Source organism: Rattus rattus, chromosome 7 (assembly GCF_011064425.1).
Source record: "Rattus rattus isolate New Zealand chromosome 7, Rrattus_CSIRO_v1, whole genome shotgun sequence".
Classification (NCBI taxonomy): Eukaryota; Metazoa; Chordata; class Mammalia; order Rodentia; family Muridae; genus Rattus; species Rattus rattus.
The window spans coordinates 92,778,695-92,799,036 of NC_046160.1; the positions used below are offsets into that span (position 1 = coordinate 92,778,695).

At 38.3% G+C, this 20,342-nt stretch overlaps 1 protein-coding gene across 1 annotated transcript in view; it reads left to right on the top strand.

The window, feature by feature from the left end:
• The window catches only part of Gphn (gephyrin), a 289,114-nt gene extending 272,142 nt beyond the window's left edge, over positions 1-16,972 (top strand). Inside the window, exons 20-23 of the mRNA XM_032907990.1 lie at positions 788-852; positions 12,613-12,716; positions 14,868-14,964; positions 15,979-16,972. Coding sequence (XP_032763881.1) covers positions 788-852; positions 12,613-12,716; positions 14,868-14,964; positions 15,979-16,112 — 400 coding nt within the window. The 3' untranslated portion in view covers positions 16,113-16,972. The remainder of the gene's footprint in view (positions 1-787; positions 853-12,612; positions 12,717-14,867; positions 14,965-15,978) is intronic.
• Positions 16,973-20,342: the final 3,370 nt, after the last annotated feature.

The window sequence follows — 20,342 nt, forward strand, 5'->3', positions numbered from 1 at the left end:
ATTACTGTTCTCAACTACCTATTCATACCACAGAGCCCTCTCAAATTTCCCATGGGAGTTTATGTCAGAATCTTGAAAATGGTTGCTTTAACTTTGTTCTAGCCAAAGATTTTTATCTATAGTTCAAAAGCATCTCTGATAAGTGGGAGGGGTTTTATGGATATTGCTGAATGTTGTTTTTAAAATATAAGGGGCTGGAGAGCGCTGGCTGCTCCTGCAGGGAACCCAGGTTCAGATGGTAGTACCCACATGGTCCCTCGCAGCTATCCATAGCATAAATGCCAGAGGGTCCGATGCAGTCTTCTGACCTCCTCAGTCATTGCATGTATGTGGTGCACATGCATGCCTGCAGTAAAATATTCATACACAGAAAATAAAAAATAAATCTTTTAAAAATAATTAAGATCAGAGGTATTTTTCTTGAACAAAGACACTTGGAAATGATTTATCGGGTAGTATTCTGATAATAAGAGGACTGTTTGAGATCTTCAACAAAAATACTATAAATACCACTGAATAAAGGGATGGACTTTTGGAAACATCAGAATTTGTAATATGTTCCTATGGCACTGGAAAAAAAAAGTACAGTACAGAAAATTAGGAAGTTCAGATACTTGAAAGCACATGTTACTAAAGCAATTGTTTACAAGTAGGAAGGTTTAAAATCAAGTCCCTAGAACAGTGTTTTCTATGGTAAGTGAATCATTCAACAAGAAAACTAGAGCTCTCGAGTTACCTCTTCTGTTACCCAGCAATTACAAACAAGAACACTCTTTTTTGTTTCTAGCTTGCCAACAACATTTGCAACTTTGGATATTGATGGTGTAAGAAAAATTATTTTTGCACTACCAGGTAAGAATCATCGAACTAATTTTCTCCTTTTTCTAGAAAAATGACCAAAAAATTTGGACATTTATATAACCAGCTTCTCATGAGCATCACTTGATTTATAATCTGAATGGTCTTATAATTGGCAAATCATTACCTTCTCTGAGCCTAGTTCTTCAGCTATAAGATGGACTGATAGCTGGTCAAACCACAGTATTCTTCCAGGGCACAGTCCTTACCCTCAGATGATAACCCAATGTAAGTGGGAAGTCTCACTTAGATCTCACAACTAGAAGTACTGTCAAACATGCAAATACCAGATCACATATTATAAGGTGTGCCAATGCATATCTGTAATTCTAGCACTTAGGTGGCTGAGGCAGGGAGATCATGAAATTATACCAGCATGGGCTACATTGGCAAGACTTTTTCTTTTTTAAAATATTTACTTATTTTTATTGGATATTTTATTTATTTACATTTCAAATGTTATCCCCTTTCTCCCCTCTCACATACTCTCTCCTTCCTCCCCCTGCTTCTATGAAGATGTTCCCACTCCCACCTCAACACCCTGGCACTCCCCTACACTGGGGAAATGAGCCTTCACAGGACCAAGGGTTTCTCTTCCTATTGATGCCAGACAATGCCATCCTCTGCTACATATGCGGCTGTAGCCATGGGTCCCTCCCTGTGTACTCTGATTGGTGGCTTGGTCCCCAGGACTTCTGGGGTATCTGTTAGTTGATACTGTTGTTCTTCCTATGGGGCTTCAAACTCCTTCAAGTCCTTCAGTCCTTTCTCTAACTCCTCTTTGGGGTCCCCGTGTTCAGTCCAATGGTTAGATGCAAGAATCTTCATCTGTATCAGTAAGGTTCTGGCAGAGCCTCTCGGGAAATATCCATATCAGGCTCCTGTCAGCAAGCACTTCTTGGCATCAGCAATGGTGACTGGGTTTGGGAGCTGCATATGGGATGGATCCAGAGGTGAAGCAGGCTCTGGATGACCTTTCCTTTAGTCCCTGCCCTGCTCTTTGTATTTTATTCCCCCTTCTAAAAAGGACTGAAGCATCTACATTTTGGTCTTCCTTCTTCTAGAGCTTCATTATGGTCTGTGAATTGTTTCTTGGATATTCCAAGCATTTGGGTGAATATCCACTTATTAGTGAGTGTATACCATGTGTTTCCTTTTATGACTGGGTTATCTCACTCAGAGTGTTATTTCTAGTTCCATCCAGTTGCCTAAGAATTTCATGTAGCCATTGTCTTTAATAGCAGCATAATACTCCATTGTGTAGATGTACCACATTTTCTGTATCCATTCCTCTCTTGAAGTAATCTGGGTTCTTTCCAGCTTCTGGCTATTAGAAATAAGGCTGCTATGAACATAGTAGAGCATGTGTCCTTGTTATATGATGGAGCATCTTTTGCGTGTATGCCCAGGAATGGTATAGCTGGGTCCTCAGGTAGTACTGTGTGCAATTTTCCAGGGAACCACCAGATTGACTTCCACAGTGGTTGTACCAGCTTGCAATTCCACCAGCAATGGAGGAGTGTTTCCTCTTTCTCCACATCCTCGCCAGCATCTGCTGTCACCTGAGTTTTTGATCTTAGCCATTCTGACTGGTGTGAGGTGGAATCTCAGGGTTGTTTTGATTTGCATTTCCCTAATGACTATGGATATTGAGCATTTCTTTAGGTGCTTCTCAGTCATTAGGCATTCCTCAGTTGAGAATTCTTTGTTTAGCTCTGTACCCTTTTTTTTTTTTTTTTTATTAACTTGAGTATTTCTTATTTACATTTCGAGTGTTATTCCCTTTCCGGTTTCGGGCAAACATCCCCTAACCCCTCCCTTTCCCTTCTCTATGGTGTTCCCCTCCCCATCTTCCCCCCATTACCACCCTCCCCTCAACAATCACATTCACTGGGGGTTCAGTCTTGGCAGGACCAAAGGCTTCCCCTTCCACTGGTGCTCTTACTAGGATATTCATTGCTACCTATGAGGTCAGAGTCCAGGGTCAGTCCATGTATAGTCTTTAGGTAGTGACTTAGTCCCTGGAAGCTCTGGTTGCTTGGCATTGTTGTTCATATGGGGTCTCGAGCCCCTTCAAGCTCTTCCAGTTCTTTCTCTGATTCCTTCAACGGGGGTCCTATTCTCAGTTCAGTGGTTTGCTGCTGGCATTTGCCTCTGTATTTGCGGTATTCTGGCTGTGTCTCTCAGGAGAGATCTACATCCGACTCCTGTCGGCCTGCACTTCTTTGCTTCATCCATCTTGTCTAATTGGATGGCTGTATATGTATGGGCCACATGTGGGGCAGTTTTAATAGGATTATGTTGTTCTCTAGAGTCTAACTTCTTGAGTTCTTTGTATATATTAGATATTAGCCCTCTATTGGATGTAGGATTGTTAAAGATCTTTTCCCAATCTGTTGGTTGCTGTTTTGTCCTAATGACAGTGTCCTTTGCCTTACAGAAGCTTTGCAATTTTTGAGGTCCCATTTGTCTGTTCTTGATCTTAGCATCTTTTTCTTCAGAGACTCGAAGTTCTTGTCATACAGATCTTTCACTTGCTTGGTTAGAGTCACACTAAGGTATTTTATATTATTTGTGACTATTGTGAAGGGTGTCATTTCCCTAATTTCTTTCTCAGCATGTTTATCCTTTGAATAGAGGAAGGCTACTGATTTGTTTGAGTTAATTTTATATACAGCCGCTTTGCTGAAGTTGTTTATCAGGTTTAGGAGTTCTCTGGTGGAATTTTGGGGGTCTCTTAAGTATACTATCATATCATCTACAAATAGTGTTATTTTGACTTCTTCCTTTCCAATTTGTATCCCTTTAAAAACTCTTTTTGTTGTCTAATTGCTCTGGCAAGGACTTCAAGTACTATATTGAGTAAGTAAGAAGAGTAGGCAGCCTTGTCTAGTCCCAAAACTTTAGGGTTTTGCTTCACATTTCTCTCCATTTAGTTTTATGTTAGCTACTGGTCTGGTGTATATTACTTTTACTGCGTTTAGGTATGGCCCTTGAATTCCTGATATTTCCAAGACTTTTATCATGAAGGAGTGTTGAATTTTGTCAAATGCTTTCTCCATATCTAATGCATCCCTGGGATGAAGCCTACTTGATCATGGTGAATTGATCATTTTGATGTGTTCTTGGATTTAATTGTGAGGATTTTATTGAGTATTTTTGCATCGGTATTCATGAAGGAAATTGATCTGAAGGTCTCTTTCTTTGTAGTGTCTTTGTGTGGTTTATGTATAAGCGTAATTGTGGCTTCAAAGAACAAATTGGGTAGTATTCTGTTTCTATTTTGTGGAACAGTTTGAAGATATGAGGTCTTCTGTAAAGGTCTGATAGAATTCTGCACTAAACCCATCTAGTCCTAGGCTCTTTTTGGTTGAGAGACTTTTAATTACTACTTCTATTTCTTTAGGAGTTATGGGACAGTTTAGATGGTTTATCTAATTCTGATTTATCTTTGGTACATGGTATCTGTCTAGAAAATCGTCCATTCCCTCCAGATATTCCAGTTCATTGACTATCTGTTTTTGTAGTAGTATCTGTAATTTTTAAAATTTCCACAGTTTCTGATGTTATTTCTCCCTTTTCATTTCTGATTTTGTTAATTTGAATACTGTCTTTGTGCTCTCTGGTTAGTCTGGCTAAGGGTTCATCTATCTTGTTGATTTTTGTCAAAGAACCAGCTCCTGGTTTTGTTGATTCTTCGTATAGTTCTTTTTATTTCTACTTGGTTGATTTCAGCTCTGAGTTTGATTATTTCTTGTCTACTCCTCTGGAGTGTATTTGTTTCTTTTTACTGTAGAGTTTTCAGGTGTGCTGTCAAGATGATAGTGTTTCTTTTTGGAGGCACTCAAAGCTATGAGTTTTCCTCTTAGCACTGCTTTCATTGTATCCCATAAATTTGAGTATGTTGTGCCTTCATTTTCATTAAATTCTTAAACGCTTTTAATTTTTCTTTATTTCTTCCTTGACCAAGTTATTATTGAGTAGAGCATTGTTCAGTTTCCATGTGTATGTGGGCTTTCTGTTGTTTTTGTTGTTATTAAAGAATAGCCTTAGTCCATGGTGATCTGCTAGAATACATGGGATTATTTCGGTCTTCTTGTATCTGTTGAGGCCTGTTTTCTGACCAATTTTATGTCTATAATTTTGGAGAAGATACCATGAGATGCTGAGAAGAAGGTATATTCTTTTGTTTTAGAGTGAAATGTTCTATAGATATATGTTAAATCCATTTGGTTCATAACTTCTGTTAATTTCACTATGTCTCTGTTTAGTTTCTGTTTCCATGATCTGTCCATTGATGAGAGTGTGGTGTTGGAGTCTCCTACTATTATTGTATGTGGTGCAGTGGGTGCTTTGAGCTTTAGTAAGGTTTCTTTTATGAATGTGGGTGCCCCTGTATTTGAAGCATAGATGTTCAGAATTGAGAGTTCATCTGGGTGGATTTTTCCTTTGATGAGTATGAAGTGTCCTTCCTTACATTTTTTGATAACTTTTGGATGAAAGTCGATTTTATTCCATATTAGATTGGCTACTCCAGCTTGTTTCTTGGGACCATTTGCTTGGAAAATTGTTTTCCACCCTTATACTCTGAGGTAGTGTCTTTGTCACTGAGGTGTGTTTTCGGTATGCAGCAAAATGCTGGGTCATGTTTATGTATCCAGTCTGTTAGTCTATGTCTTTTTATTGGGGGATTGAGTCCATTGATGTTAAGAGATATTAAGGAATACTGATTGTTGCTTCCTGTTATTTTTGTTGTTAGAGGTAGAATTATGTTTGTATGGCTATCTTCTTTTGGGTTTGTTGCAAGAAGATTACTTTCTTGCTTTTTCTAGGGTGTAGTTTCCCTCCTTGTGTTGGAGTTTTCCATTTACTATCCTTTGTAGGGCTGGACCTGTGGAAAGATATTGTGTATATTTGTTTTTGTCATGGAATATCTTGGTTTCTTCATCTATGTTAATTGAGAATTTTGCTGGGTATAGTAGCCTGGGCTGGCATTTGTGTTCTCTTAGGGTCTGTATGACATCTGCCCAGGATCTTCTGGCTTTCATAGTCTCTGTTGAGAAATCTGGTGTAATTCTCAGGTCTGCCTTTAAGTGTTACTTGATCTTTTCCCCTTAGTGCTTTTAATATTCTTTCTTTGTTTTGTGCATTTGGTGTTTTGACTATTATGTGACTGGAGGAATTTCTTTTCTGGTCTAATCTATTTGGAGTTTTATTAGGCTTTGTTTATGGGCATCTCTTTCTTTATGTTAGGTAACTTTTCTTCTATAATTTTGTTGAAGATATTTACTGGCCCTTTAATTTGGGAATCTTCTCTCTCTTCTCTACCCATTATCCTTAGGTTTGGTCTTCTCGTTGTGTCTCATTGCATTTTCCTTGACTATTGTGTCAATGTTTTCTATGACATCTTCTGCCCCTGAGATTCTTTCTTCAATCTCTCATATTCTCTTGGTCATGCTTGTGTCTATGTCTCCTGATCTCTTTCCTAGGTTTTCTATTTACAGGGTTGTCTCTCCTTTTGATTTCTTTATTGTTTCTATATCCATTTTTAGATCCCAGATGGTTTTGTTCAATTCTTTCACCTGTTTGGTTGTGTTTTCCTGTAACTCTTTAGGGGATTTTTTATGCTTCCTCTATAAGGGCTTCTACTTGTGTACCTGTGTTGTCCTGTATTTCTTTAAGGGAGTTATTTATGTCTTTCTTAAAGTCCTCTATCATCATCATGAGATGTGATTTTAAATCAGAATCTTGCTTTCCAGTGTGTTGGAGTATCCTAGGCTTGCTGCAGTGGAAGAACTGGGTTCTGAAGATACTAAGCGGCCTTGGTTTCTGTTGCTTAGGTTCTTGTACCTGCCTCTCACCTTCTGATTCTCTCTGATGTTAATTGGTCTTGCTGTCTCTGACTGGATCTTGTCCTTCCTGTGGGCCTGTAAGCCTTTGATCTTAGGAGTGAGAGCACTCCTGGGAGACCAATTCTCTCCCAGTAGATTTTGGGTCCGGAGGGCAGTGGGACAGCCTTAGCTCTGGGCATAGATGCAGACCAGCAGGCAGCAAGACATTTTCTTAATTCAAACAAATACAACAATGTTTCTGGTATTAAAATATTAGGATGATTAGGGCCTGGAGACAGGTTGGCCAACTGATCCTATACATCACAACCAGTGTTTACATATCACCAGTCTGATATCAGCATCATTACCTAATCCCCATGTGAGCAGAATCTCATGTGTTCAGACTGAGCAAAACCAAGGTGGTCCAGTTTGCAAGAATTTGTTAATTCAGTTTTTATTACTTTCAGCCATGTACCTTAAGTCTTTATGAATCTTGATAAATTCTAAAGTGATTAGAACTTTATGTGTCTATTTGTTATTTTTTAATTTTAAAAGTATCCTTTAATTGTGCCTATAATTCCAAACTTGGGAAGGCTGAAGCAAGAAATCACCACAGCATCAAAAACCATAAAATTAATTGCATATCACTATTTTTTTTATCTTTAAATCCCAAGCCAGCTTTAGCTATAAAAAGTAATACCTAGTCTAAAAAATAAAATGCTGTTATAATTCTGAATTCCCCATTTTGTTAACACCAGTTCCTTCAGAAAAATGGTACTTGTCCTTTCAGACTCACAAATCTCATGGGTTTCAGAGATTTATTTGCTTTTTATATTCAGTGAATCTCAAAATAAATTTATTAAAAAAGCAGGCAGAAGAACTATCCATAAGCATAAAAAGACTTGTGTCATACAGAAAATATTAAGACAACATGAAAGTAAAGCAACCTCAAACGTATCTGTGACTAAACCTAGGGCCTTTAATATTCCCTCTGACACTGAAGACCATTGTATGGAAAGTGAAGAATTCTCCTAGCTTCATTTTACCTACCAGAAGAGACTGCTCTCTCCGCAGGTGTGATTTAACATGCAAATTAGACCATCAGTGATACTGGAACAAAGATTATTATTGCAGGAACCCATTTAATGAAACATAAATGTTTATAGAGGGTTGGGGATTTAGCTCAGTGGTAGGCGCTTGCCTAGGCGCAAAGGCCCTGGTTCAGTCCCCAGCTCGAAAAAAAGGAAAAAAATAAATAAATAAATGTTTATAGAAACTGCAATATTAAAAGCCTTTTTCAAGTCATGCGAGATGGCTCAGTAGTTAAGAGTACTGGCTGCTCTTCCAGAGGTCCTGAGTTCAAATCCCAGCAACCACATGGTGGCTCACAACCATCTGTAATGGGATGTGATGCTTGTCTGAAGAAAGTCAGCTGCAGTGTAATCACATGAATAAAAATAAATCTTAAAAAAAAAAAGCTTTCTGGGCTGGAGAGATGGCTCAGCAGTTAAGAGCACCCGACTGCTCTTCCAGAGGTCATGAGTTCAATTCCCAGCAACTACATGGTGGCTCACAACCATCTGTAAAGAGATCTGATGCCCTCTTCTGGTGTATCTAAAGACAGCTACAGTGTATATATATATATATATATATATATATATATATTAAATAAAATAAATCTTTAAAAAAAAAAGCTTTCTTCAAATCACTGATTTTATTTGAAGCACCTTCCTGAGACTGACTGTGTAGGTCCTACACACAGCAAAGGTGCGCCACTTAAAAGCATTGTCAGTTTCTAGAGTGTATTTATGCTTTATTGATGGCTGTGTACTAAAAGGTCTTCACCAAACCTAACAAGTTATAGCCAGTGTAATAATTTCACATATTTTTTAACTTTTTAAAATTACATATACAGTAAAAAAAAAATGTGGAAATTGGGGCTGGAAAAACGGTTTAGTGCATTAAAGCACCTGTTACATAGCCTGATAACCAAACCCAATCCTGTGGACACACATTAGAGAGAGAGAGAGAGAGAGAGAGAGAGAACACCAATTTCCACAAGTTGTCCTGTGACCTTCATGTGTCTATTATGGCATACTGGCACATGTGCACGCACACACACATACACACACACATACATACTCTCTCTCATAAATAAAAATAAGTTAAATTAAAAATTAAACCTTCATACAAACAGAAAATATAGATAAGAATAAAGAAATGATATTTATTATAACTACCACTTAAAAATAATCATATTTTACTATTTATTAATTCTTCCAATTATATTTATTCTATGGAATATTTTTATAGTATTTTTTAAAAATACTATATCTGGTGAGATGGCTCAGCAGATAAAGGTATCTGCTACCAACCCTGACAACCTGGTTTCAATCCCCCAGACCCACATGGAGGTAAAGAACCAACTCCTCCAGCTTGTCCTCTGACCTGTGTGCACATGTATGCTCACACACTGAATAAATAAATAAATGTAACTTTTAATTATAAAACTAAATAATTATAGCAATTTTAAAATCATTTGGTAATTTTATTTTTTTTATAGTTACTTCCTTTCCAGTCTACCTCCCACAGTTCCTCATCCAATTTCTCCCACTACTTGGGATCTCAAGTTTCTCAAGGGTTAATCACATCCTCTATCACTGAGGCCATGTGTGTATGTTACATGTGTTTGCAGGTGTCTTCACAGGTCAGAAGAGGTGGATAAAACCAGACACATAGATGCTGGTGAAATGTGAACTTACGTTCTAGTGACCGTCTAAATATTTACAAAAAAATGCCTTTGGCAAAGTTCCAGCCATTATGAGAAAAGCCATGAAATTAGGAAGAATGAAAATATGTCAATACGTGACAGATCTATAGCCAACATTCTACTAAATGGATTAAAAGCTAAAATATGTCCTTAAATCCAAACTGAGATGAGGTAGCCACTCTTACTCATCATGATGCTTGGAAGTTTTAGCCAGAGCAGAAGCAAGAGAAAAGAAAGAAAGAAGAGAGAGAGAGAGAGAGAGAGAGAGAGAAAGAGAGAGAGAAAGAGAGAGAAAGAGAAAAGAAAGAGAAAAGAAAGAAAGAAAAGTGATACAAATTGGAAAGAAGGGAATCAAATTAACCTGAATTGTAGATGATAATGATCCTATACTGAAAGACCCTGAGGGCTCTCGAAAACTCTTGGCAATTAGGCCTAGCTAGGACAATGAAAGACCTCCACGATGAAAACTTTGAGCACTGAAGAAAGAAATCGAAGACACTAGGTGGAAAGACAGCCCGTGGTCATTGATTGACAGATTGAAAAAATACTCATGTTACTGAAAGAGACCTACACAGTAAATACAATTTTCATCGAATTCTAATGACATTCTTCACAGAATGTGGCAAGAGTGGTCCTAAAATGTAAATGGAAGTAGGAACTACAAATACCCAAAGCAACCCTGAACCAAAAGAGCAGCGTTGGAGACATCAACTATGCCTGATTTCAGATTCCATACTGAGCCATAGTAATACCATCATCCTGGCATCAAAGACAGATATACAGGGCTAGAAAGACAGCTCAGCAGTTAGAGAGAGAGAGAGAGAGAGAGAGAGAGAGAGAGAGAGAGAGAGAGCGCATTCAGGGCTGGAGAGTTGGCTCAGTGGTTGAGAGCACTGACTGCTCTTCCAGAGGTCCTGAGTTCAAATCCCAGCAACCACATAGTGGCTCACAACCATCTGTAATGAGATCAGATGCCCTCCTCTGGTGTGTCTTGAGACAGCCACAGTGTCCTTATATATAATAAATAAATAAATCTTTAAAAAAAATAGGTTAGCCCAGGTACAGTAAAAGTCAGTATGAAGGTTCTGAAAGAGGAAGATGGAAAACATAAAAAATAAAAATAGCATATAACCCAGAATCTAAGTCAGCATGAAACAGAGAGATACCTTTATCAGTCTTGAAGTCCATCAGATGAGTAGGCAGAGAAAACGAGACATATATGCGTAATAGAGTGTTATTTGAACACGAATAATGAAATAATTTCATTATTAGTCTCATTTTTAGAAAGATCAATAAAGTTAGATATCACTATGATAACTAAAATAAGCCAGATTCTGAGAGACAAATGTTATATATATTCTCTGTATGCAGAATCTAGATTAAATCTAGACATTAAAGAAGAAAGAATGCTATTTTTCAAGAGAAAGGGAGACAGCAGGAATGGAGACAGAAAAGAGAGCAGTGAGCCCGAGAGTATAATCACACATGCATGCATGTATGAAAATGTCATAATCTATCCCACTCTTGCAGAGTGGGACTATGCTATTACATAACAAAAATCTCTTAGCCTCTGGTACCAAAGAAATGAAGGTGTGGTTTTATCTAGTAATTTGATAACCTGAGGTCCAACCTTGAGGACCAAATTAGTGGCACTTGAGGAAAGGGAACCTAACCTGAGACAACCCATTCACTATTACCAATACCAACACACAGCGCCACGTCCCACTGCATAAAAGAATTAAACAGAAATGGGACTTTAGAACTTGCTAAAGAAAGCAGTGAAGTTCTGAGGTAACTTTAAAGAACCTGGTATTTGTCACAGTCTGACCCAGCTGTTCGGCTGCTATAGGGGGAGCCCAGAATTATTCCCTCAGAGTTCTAAGGTGGCAGCAGTGCTGCTCTTTGATGCCTCTTCCTGCTTTGCAGTCGCTGCCTTCTCAGACCCAAGGCCTCACCTCTGACATTCATATGGCTGGTGACTCTTCTGCTTATAAGGACACTAGTTCTACTACATTAGGGCCCAAGCCTATGTCCCCACTGAGCTTTAGTCACCAAGGCCCTGTGCCTCAGACACACTGAGTGCTAGAACTTCCTGTGGGAATTGAGGAAATTGCAGTCCCTACCATAACCTTACTCATCTTCAAGTCTTTATAAGTTGAGTCATTTGGTGCCATTTTTAAAATGTTAGGATATGTCTGGATGATTATAGATAAAGTTTCCTGTCTATATTTTCTTTTATTAATACCATAGAAATTCTACAGTAGAAATGCTTTAAAAATAACAAGATACATTAAAAATTTTCACTTAAGACTGAGTTAGCCGGGTAATGGTGGTGCATGCCTTTAATCTCAGCACTCAGAAGGCTTAGGCAGATGGATGTCTTGTGAGTTCCAGGCTACAGAGTGAGTTCCAGGACATCCAGAGCTACACAAAGAAACCCTGACTCAAAAAAACAAAAACAAAAAAAATAAATAAATAAATAAAGAGGAGGGGAGGATTGAGTTGGCACCCAGTATAAGAGTATGTGCTCCTATAGTTCAATGTCTACCACCCATAACACTACACACACACCACACATAAACACTACACACACACACACACACACACACACACACACACACACACGTGCAATTGGCAATGGCTTTCATTACAAGGCACTCAGGAAAGCAGAAATGGTATTAAAATCTGAGTATCAGATCTTTTTATATTTCCATGGATGACCAAAAGGTTTAGTTCATATCCTCTGTAGCATGTGATGTGGTTCACTGGACCTCTATTCTGTCATTCTGGTTTTTTTTGTTTGTTTGTTTGTTTTGTTTTGTTTCTATTGTTGTTGTTTTGGTTTGGTTTAGTTTGGTTTGGTTTTTTTGAGACAAGAGTGTCACTGTGTAGCCCTGGCTGACCTAGAACTCGCTCTGTAGACCAGACTGTCCTTGAACTCAAGAGATTCCCTTCCTCAGCCTCCTGAGTCCTGGGATTAAAGGTGCATATCACCCAGCTTGTCTACTCTGACATTCTGTTGGATTCAGAGTGACTCAGAAGAAGTAGACTTAAGGTCAGTCACTTCTATTATGCCTGAATGCATAGGCAGATACAATTATCTGACAAACTTTTATGTGGTGTCATATAAATAACTACTTGGTTGACTTTCAGGGAATCCTGTATCAGCTGTGGTCACCTGCAACCTCTTTGTTGTACCCGCACTGAGAAAAATGCAGGGTATCTTGGATCCTCGGCCAACCATCATCAAAGCTAGGGTAATGTTTCCTAATGACCAGGAACCAAAACTGAACCTGCTAACAATTGCCAACTGCCAAAAATAAATGCCTAGGATTTTACATTTGTTTTTATCATAAATGTATTAATATTTTCTTCTTTGTGGTAGAAAGTGGATAGGGAAATTCACTTTTTTTTTTCTTTTTTTCGGAGCTGGGGACCGAACCCAGGGCCTTGCAGTTGCTAGGCAAGCGCTCTACCACTGAGCTAAATCCCCAACCCCAGAAATTCACTTTTATCCTCCAACATAAATAGAAATATCTCAGAAGTCAAAAGTACTGGCTGTTCTTCCAGAGGATCTACATTTGATTCCAGCACCCACACAGCAGCTCCCAACTGTCTGTAACTCTGTCCCAGGGAATCTGATGCCCTCTTCTGGTCCTCAGGCAAGGTATACACATGGCATACAGACATATACAATCAAAACACATATAATCATAAAAATGAATAAAATGTTTTAAAGTTTAAAAATACTTAAAAGAATCCAGAGAGCAAGGCTTCAAGCTTCTAGTGGGTTCTTCTAGTGGGAACAAACCAGTGAACAAAGATTAGCTGGCTCTAGACATTAAACCTGTGTAGAGTAAGAGGTGAGAGATCATTTCCCCAGAGAAGATCATAGAGGACAGAAGTTGACCTGCCTGTTTTTATCCATTTTTTTTTTCAAAAAATTCAGAAAAGGCAGTCAACAGACTAAAAGAATCTGACATTTCAGGAGGAAAAGGTGGACGTACTTACTGTTCAAACAGCACTAGTCAAACAGGAGCCGATCACTACATTAAGTCACTTGGAAGTTAGCGTGCCTTTCTCTACTAGCACTTCTAGTCTAACTTGCTCCTCAGAGAGTCATACATGGTCTGTAGTGCTTGTGAATGAATTTATTGATATCATATACTACTGAATCAAGTTATTACTTCTCAATGCTTTTAAAGTAATTTACATGTGGCACAATTCTATGACTAGTTGAACAAAGGCATATAAAACACAGAAGAGGAAATAATAAAAATATTTAAGATAGCTGGCAAGATAGCTTGGTGGGTAAAGACACCTGCTGCCTGCTGACAGCCTGAGTTTAATCCCTGGGACCCATATGACTCCTGAAAGTTGTTCTTTGACCACCCACCCCCCCACACACATGCATATGCATGGCACTTGCATATGCAAAAGGACTCACCCAGAAATTAAGAATGTTTTTGAAAATCTGGGCCATCAACAGTTGTAACACTGATACTTTTATTACTAAAAATTTATGGATAAAAGAAGATAAGACCATCTTGTTTCCCTAAAATATCACTTAAATTCAACTAGCTGGGTATAGTGTCCTATTTGTCAATCACCCCTCCCCCAGAAAGACCTTTGCTTGAGTAATCACAAGGAGATAATACCTGAAATGTTTAACAAAGTAAGAAACAGAGATAGAGGAAGAGGGAGGAAGGAAGAAAGGAGGACAGGAAGACCAGCTGTGAATGCAAAATTATGATCCAATCAAAAAGTCAAAGTCTGAACAGTCAGATTTGCACAGCCAACCCCTTAATGAAGAATTCATTATATTCACACTGGCTAAACTGAGGGAGCAGGGGGTGGGGGATCCACATTGTTCTAAGAGCCCCATGACATCTAACACTACAGACCTCTTTGGAATCCATACATTTACATCTCATTTTAACATCCACCATCTCCTCCTTAAATCTGGCTACATGCAAGTGGCCACTGAAATTTGGTGCTGGAGAACACACATGAAAAGCCTATCTGGAGATGGGAGGTGAGTAATGCCCAGCACACATTAAATCTGCCGTGAATATTGCTGGGCAGATGGATATTGAATGTGCTTGTTAGAGCTACCTCCTTTCAGTATTAAGATATTGCTTCAATTTCCTGGTTCATAGGTTCCTTACAACACATAACAAGGGACTTTTTCATCTGTCTTTTCCTTCAGTAGTAAACACTGGCTTCTGAAAATACATTCCTTTTTACCATAGCAACTAAGTCCTGGACGTCCTATGTTAAAACTAAGATGGACAGGACAGAGGTGGTAGAGTGACAAGGACAGTGTCTGTCCATGCTCACTCTGTTTTCTGTAGTTCTGAGAAGTGACCAGGGACCAATTCAAATCTCTTTCCCTCTCCATGCTGTAGTTATCATGTGACGTAAAGCTGGACCCTCGCCCAGAATACCACCGGTGTATACTGACTTGGCATCACCAAGAACCACTGCCCTGGGCCCAGAGTACAGGTCAGTCATTCACACCTGCACCCCTCCGGGATCCCCATGCACTCCTTCTGAAAAAAACGAGCCTTAGTAACAACTATGTCAGTCATGTCCTTTCCTAGGTGATAGCGAAGTGAGTAATTGTATACTTCTCTTTTTGAAAGGTTTGATGAAATAAGTTATTCTTAAACAATGTTTACTTGTTTCACTGAACCATACTTTCTAGATAAACATTTGGAATATAAAAATAAAATTATATTTTGATCTAATAATTCAAGCAGCCCTTTGAACATGACAGTTGGGTAGGAAAGAAGGGTACAGCGTGTTATCCTGAAATGTGAGGAGAAAGCAGAATTAAAACATAATCTTTTTGGACTCTGCTATATTCCAAGTGCTGGTAAATATTAAGGACACAGAAACCTGTGCTGATATTTCAGAGTTCTAGCTCAGAGAAAAAAAGCTCTCCATATTAAACTTTTGTCCCAATTTTCCTAGTCCTATTTTGCTCAAGTTTTAATTCAACTCCACAAAAACTGTTACCTTTTAATAGAAGCTCCTGTATAAAGCACAGATGTCAACAGAGTTTTGCATGCAAACTGGCCAGCAGCCTGGTTAGCAAGGCCCCCAGCAGTGTGCCTCAGACCTTTTGCATCCTGTAAGAGCTAAATAAGAGAGTTTATAACGTGACTTTAGTTTGTCTGGCACTTGAATGGTAGCTGTATTATTGCTATCCTTAATTTTATAAAAGACTATATTTTTATACCAATGTAAATTCACCCTGAAGTGAGAATTTCTGTAGCATTTTGAATGATGCTATAAAATCCTCTTTTACTCTTTTAAAATATATAATATTTGTGTTTAAAGTTTTGATGAGAAAGTGAAGGTTCTAGGGCATAAATTTCACCTGGAAAGGGTACTGAAAAGAGCGATCATCTCTGTCCCTCTGTCTTGGAGGCCTGCACTTCCATGTATCCTGGAGCCTCTCCATATGTGTACTTCCTGATGCCTGTGTGCAGTAATGAGACTGTTTCATCCCAGGTAATCAGATGAGCAGCCGTCTGATGAGCATGCGCAGTGCCAATGGATTGCTGATGCTACCTCCAAAGACAGAGCAGTATGTGGAACTTCACAAAGGCGAGGTGGTGGACGTCATGGTCATCGGACGGCTATGATGGTGACCAACAGGAGAAAGTTTCGATGCATGTCCACATATCATTGACTGTATCCTGTCATATGCAACGGCACAGCTAGTTTTTCTGATCTGGATAAAAGTTGATCTGTATAGTCAACATCTTGAACTATATTTCAAATGAATTTAAATACCTTTTAAAGAAAAAACACACCTAAGAATAAATCTCAACAGACAACTCTATTCTGATTATATCAAAGCAAAATTTTCCTTTCTTGCAAATTGCTTTGTGTGTTCAATGCTAGGTCTGATAGCGATAGCTTTAGTAGACAGCGGTAGGTGCCTGCAGAACTTGTGTTTTTCTCATCTTTAAATACAACTACTTATGCTCTTAATCAAGGCTGTCTGCTTCTTTATACTAGTGTAGGCAACACTTGGATTTCCCTTCTTAGTATGCTTCATAACTGCTTTACAGAGAGCTTTTGCTTGTTCTTTCTCATGTATCTCGTGTTTATGTGCACCACGCCAAAAGAGGAGTGACTGCGCGAGGCCCCGCCTGCCTCGAGAGCCTTCCCTGCTGAGCACCCAGGGAAGCTCTCACCCTCGCAGCCTCTGGGACACAGTACTAGCAGGCAGTAACTGGATACCTTTCATTTGAACAAACAAACGGGGTGGGGGAAATGCTTCCTTAAGTGCTGACAGCCTTTTTAACCAACACATTTAAAATTGTACAGAACAAAAATAAAATCAAAGACTGATCTTGTACAGATATTAGTGTTACCAGCATTCATGTGGAATCAAGAGCAAAAACAAAATAATGTTAAACAACTCTGTACCATAACATTTTCTGTAATGATAATGAAACTTAATGAATAAAAAAAATCCTTGATCATTATTTAAAAATGTATTGTGCAGCCTTGTTATTTAGAAAGAGAAGATTGATGCTTCATTCTGACAGGTAAGAGAATACTTAAAATGCCCTAACAAAGCTCACAGTATGAGAAATTGAAATTATGGTCTGATACAACATTGTATCTTAGGTGTTTAGAAAAAAACTAGCATTGGTGTCTGTTAGTAAGTAAGAGATCTGCCATCTTCTGGTTCTCCGGGTGATGGCTGGATAAACAGTAAGCATAGCTAGAAGAAAGATGCTTCACTGTTTAGGAAAATATTCTCTTAAGTATCAACTTTGGATATGTACAGTTCTTTGAAGTAAAGGGAAAAATAAGTTATGAATCAGAAAATGTCAGATGAATGACTAGAATTTTAGGGGTTTGGTTTGGATTTCTTCAGGCAGGATCCTGGTTGACCTGGAACAAGAGTCACCTGCCTCTACCACCCACATAATGAGATTGAAGGCGTGTGCCACCACAGCTGCAACTAGAAAATTATTAAATACTGCTTGGAAAAAATAGATATGTGGAGGGTTTGTGCTGCCCTTTCAAAGTACACGTTGAGATATCTCTTTAATAAAAACTTGGAGATATTTTTCAAACCATTAATAGACACTAAGTTCTGTAGAGTAAGCTTAGTAAATCAGACTAAAAAACAACGTAACAGATCACAATATCAAAGGCAAGGAAAACCTTGAACTTTTAATGACATTTTCTATTTTCAGGGTAAAGTTAAATGTTCTATTGTTTTTCTTCTGTAAAAGATGAGACTTAGCAGACTTAAAAGGTTAAAGAGCTGCAGAACTCACTCATAGCCCCCAGTCCTTAGAATTTATGGCATATGGAGGTCCACATGTGTAGCCTTAGTAAATATGTACAGGGAAACCATCCATAACTGCTTACTGTATGCCGGCATTGTTCAAAGCACTTCCTGTTTACTTTCACAACCCCTATGGTTCCTATTTACAGATAAATAAACCAGGGCAGAATGTGTTTGTAGTCACATAGGAAGCACAGGAAAAAAAAAACAAGGTTCCAACTTGCAGCCATGGCCCCAGATTACACTGAACTATGGAAACACATTACTATGAGACCTCACTGGGGTTGGGGGAGAATGACATCTTTAAGACCTTGACTGTAAAGTTCTTACATACCAAGAAAAGGCATCTAGATTTATTCTCGGGACCAAAACTGTTAGAGACTCTTTATCAAGGATGTATGAGCAGAACTGCACATTTAGGACCAATGTTCTGGAAGCGTCAAGAAAATCCAGTTAAAATAGAGGGAGGTAGAAGACACCAGTTGGGAGAAAAATGAGGTTGTGCTGGGTAGAGTGGCTGATAAGGAGGAGGGACAGGTGAGCTCACTGCTGGAGAGAACAATGGGAAGAATCCATAAATAATACAAGCTCTTGAGAGCTAAACAATAAACCGATAAGCAATGAACCCGTCTTCAGTCAGAAAATGTTAGACAACTAATGAAATTCAGAAAAGTTCATTTTGTAAAGGAGTATTTAAAAATTCTGGTTAGAACTTCAAAAATATACTGGCTGGAGATGGACAACGCACGAGCCCACATAATTCACCCTGGAGGATGAAGTAACAAAAAGCCAACCAGACAGGGCCCCAGGAGCATCTCTCAAGGAAAGGGAACCAACTGCCAGATGCAAAAGAAATAAGAATGAAGTCCCAAGAATATGAATGAAATAGGAAAAAAAAAAGAATGTTAATTAGGTAATCATTTGTGAACTCTAAGTAAAATTTCAATAGTTACAATGAAACTAATTAAAAATTACAAATAGAATATAAATGCTTTGATGTGAGAAGACATGCTACTTCAAACTGATGGCAGTGTGGAAGCAGGTTTTGAGTAAGGAGAAACAACAGCTGTGGGCACATAAAAAGTTAACAGATTTCTAAGTGAGGAAGACAAAGAAGATCTGGGATTAATGTCCCCAGTAGTCCAATAAATCTAGAAAAGACATTTTTTCTTTCAGAATTAGAGAATGAGGAAGATAAGACATTTGAAATGGCTACAGGGAGGCTTGAAAGTTAGGGATCTGTGCAATGGTTCTACCTGAATCTCTTTTATCTGTTGATCGGTGGCATTTAATCTGTTCACATTAAATGACTAAAACTAAGAATTAAGCATACATACTATATTCAAGTTTTCTTTGAGTAATGTAAATTTAAATAAAAAGTTAAAGGGTACTTTCAGATTTTTATTGCTGTACAGAAGTTAACTGGAGCTCTGTGCTCTCTAATTGTGAACCATATCACAATGAAACCTAGAACATAAACAGGTTGTTTTCCAGGTAAATGTTGTTAAGTAATGTTGCAGGTATATTCTTGGATGACTTACATTTCTAAAATTCTTGGCTAACAATCAAAACTTTGCAGCTCTGACCATTACCAATTGTGATCTTCAAGAAACTACCAAGGTAAGCATTTCCCCCTCAGTTATAGAAAGTAGTGCATGACCATACAGAATCAAAGCAGACTGCGCCCTGTTGTTCCACTGATAATTGCTCTAGAATTAAGTATATATTGTATTCTGACATTCTTATCAGTAAGTACTATGCTTGACTCTCATGAGAGATTTAGCATAAAACCAATAAATTATCATAAAACTGAAAGATGAAAATTTTGCTTAATTCTGGCCTTTTTTTCTTTGTTTTCCTTTGTCTTTGTCTTTTCTATTTAAAAGAAAAACATATTTTCTATGTAGCCTTGACTGGTGGGAACTTGATATTAGACCAGGCTAACCTCAGGTTTGTAGTAATTCTCCTGCTTCTGCTTCTGAGCACTAGAAATACTAGTGTATGCACAATACCTGTCTCATGTATTTAGTCTTTTACAATAATTGAGTTCATTTAAAGAACATTAACTAAGTTCATACAAGATGCTAGGCACCAAGGATATGAGGAGTAATGAAGCCTTCATTATAACCAGTAAAAAAGTAAAGTATGAGAAAGGGAATATATATGCATATACCTATACATATACACATACATACATACATACATGTATGTATTATAGCCAATGCAGTGGTTCATTAAAAGAATGAATGGAATCCTAAGTCAGGTTCTCAAGTACAGTCAAGATGCAAATACTTATGGAAGGCAGAACATGCAGTAGGTAATCCCACAGGGAGACAATAGTAGAGGGAAAAACAAGATGTTGGTGAAAGCACAAAAGAATAGATACCAGAAGTGATGATGAGAGGAAACAAGTACAAAACTAGGGCTGGGGAGAGCTAAAAGAGAAACTTAAGAGTAATCAGATCTAGCGACTCAGATGAGGCTCAATATCCAGGGAGAGAATCCAGCGAAGCTGCAGGTTTGGGCAGTGCACAGAGTTAGAATAAAACGAAATAGAAAA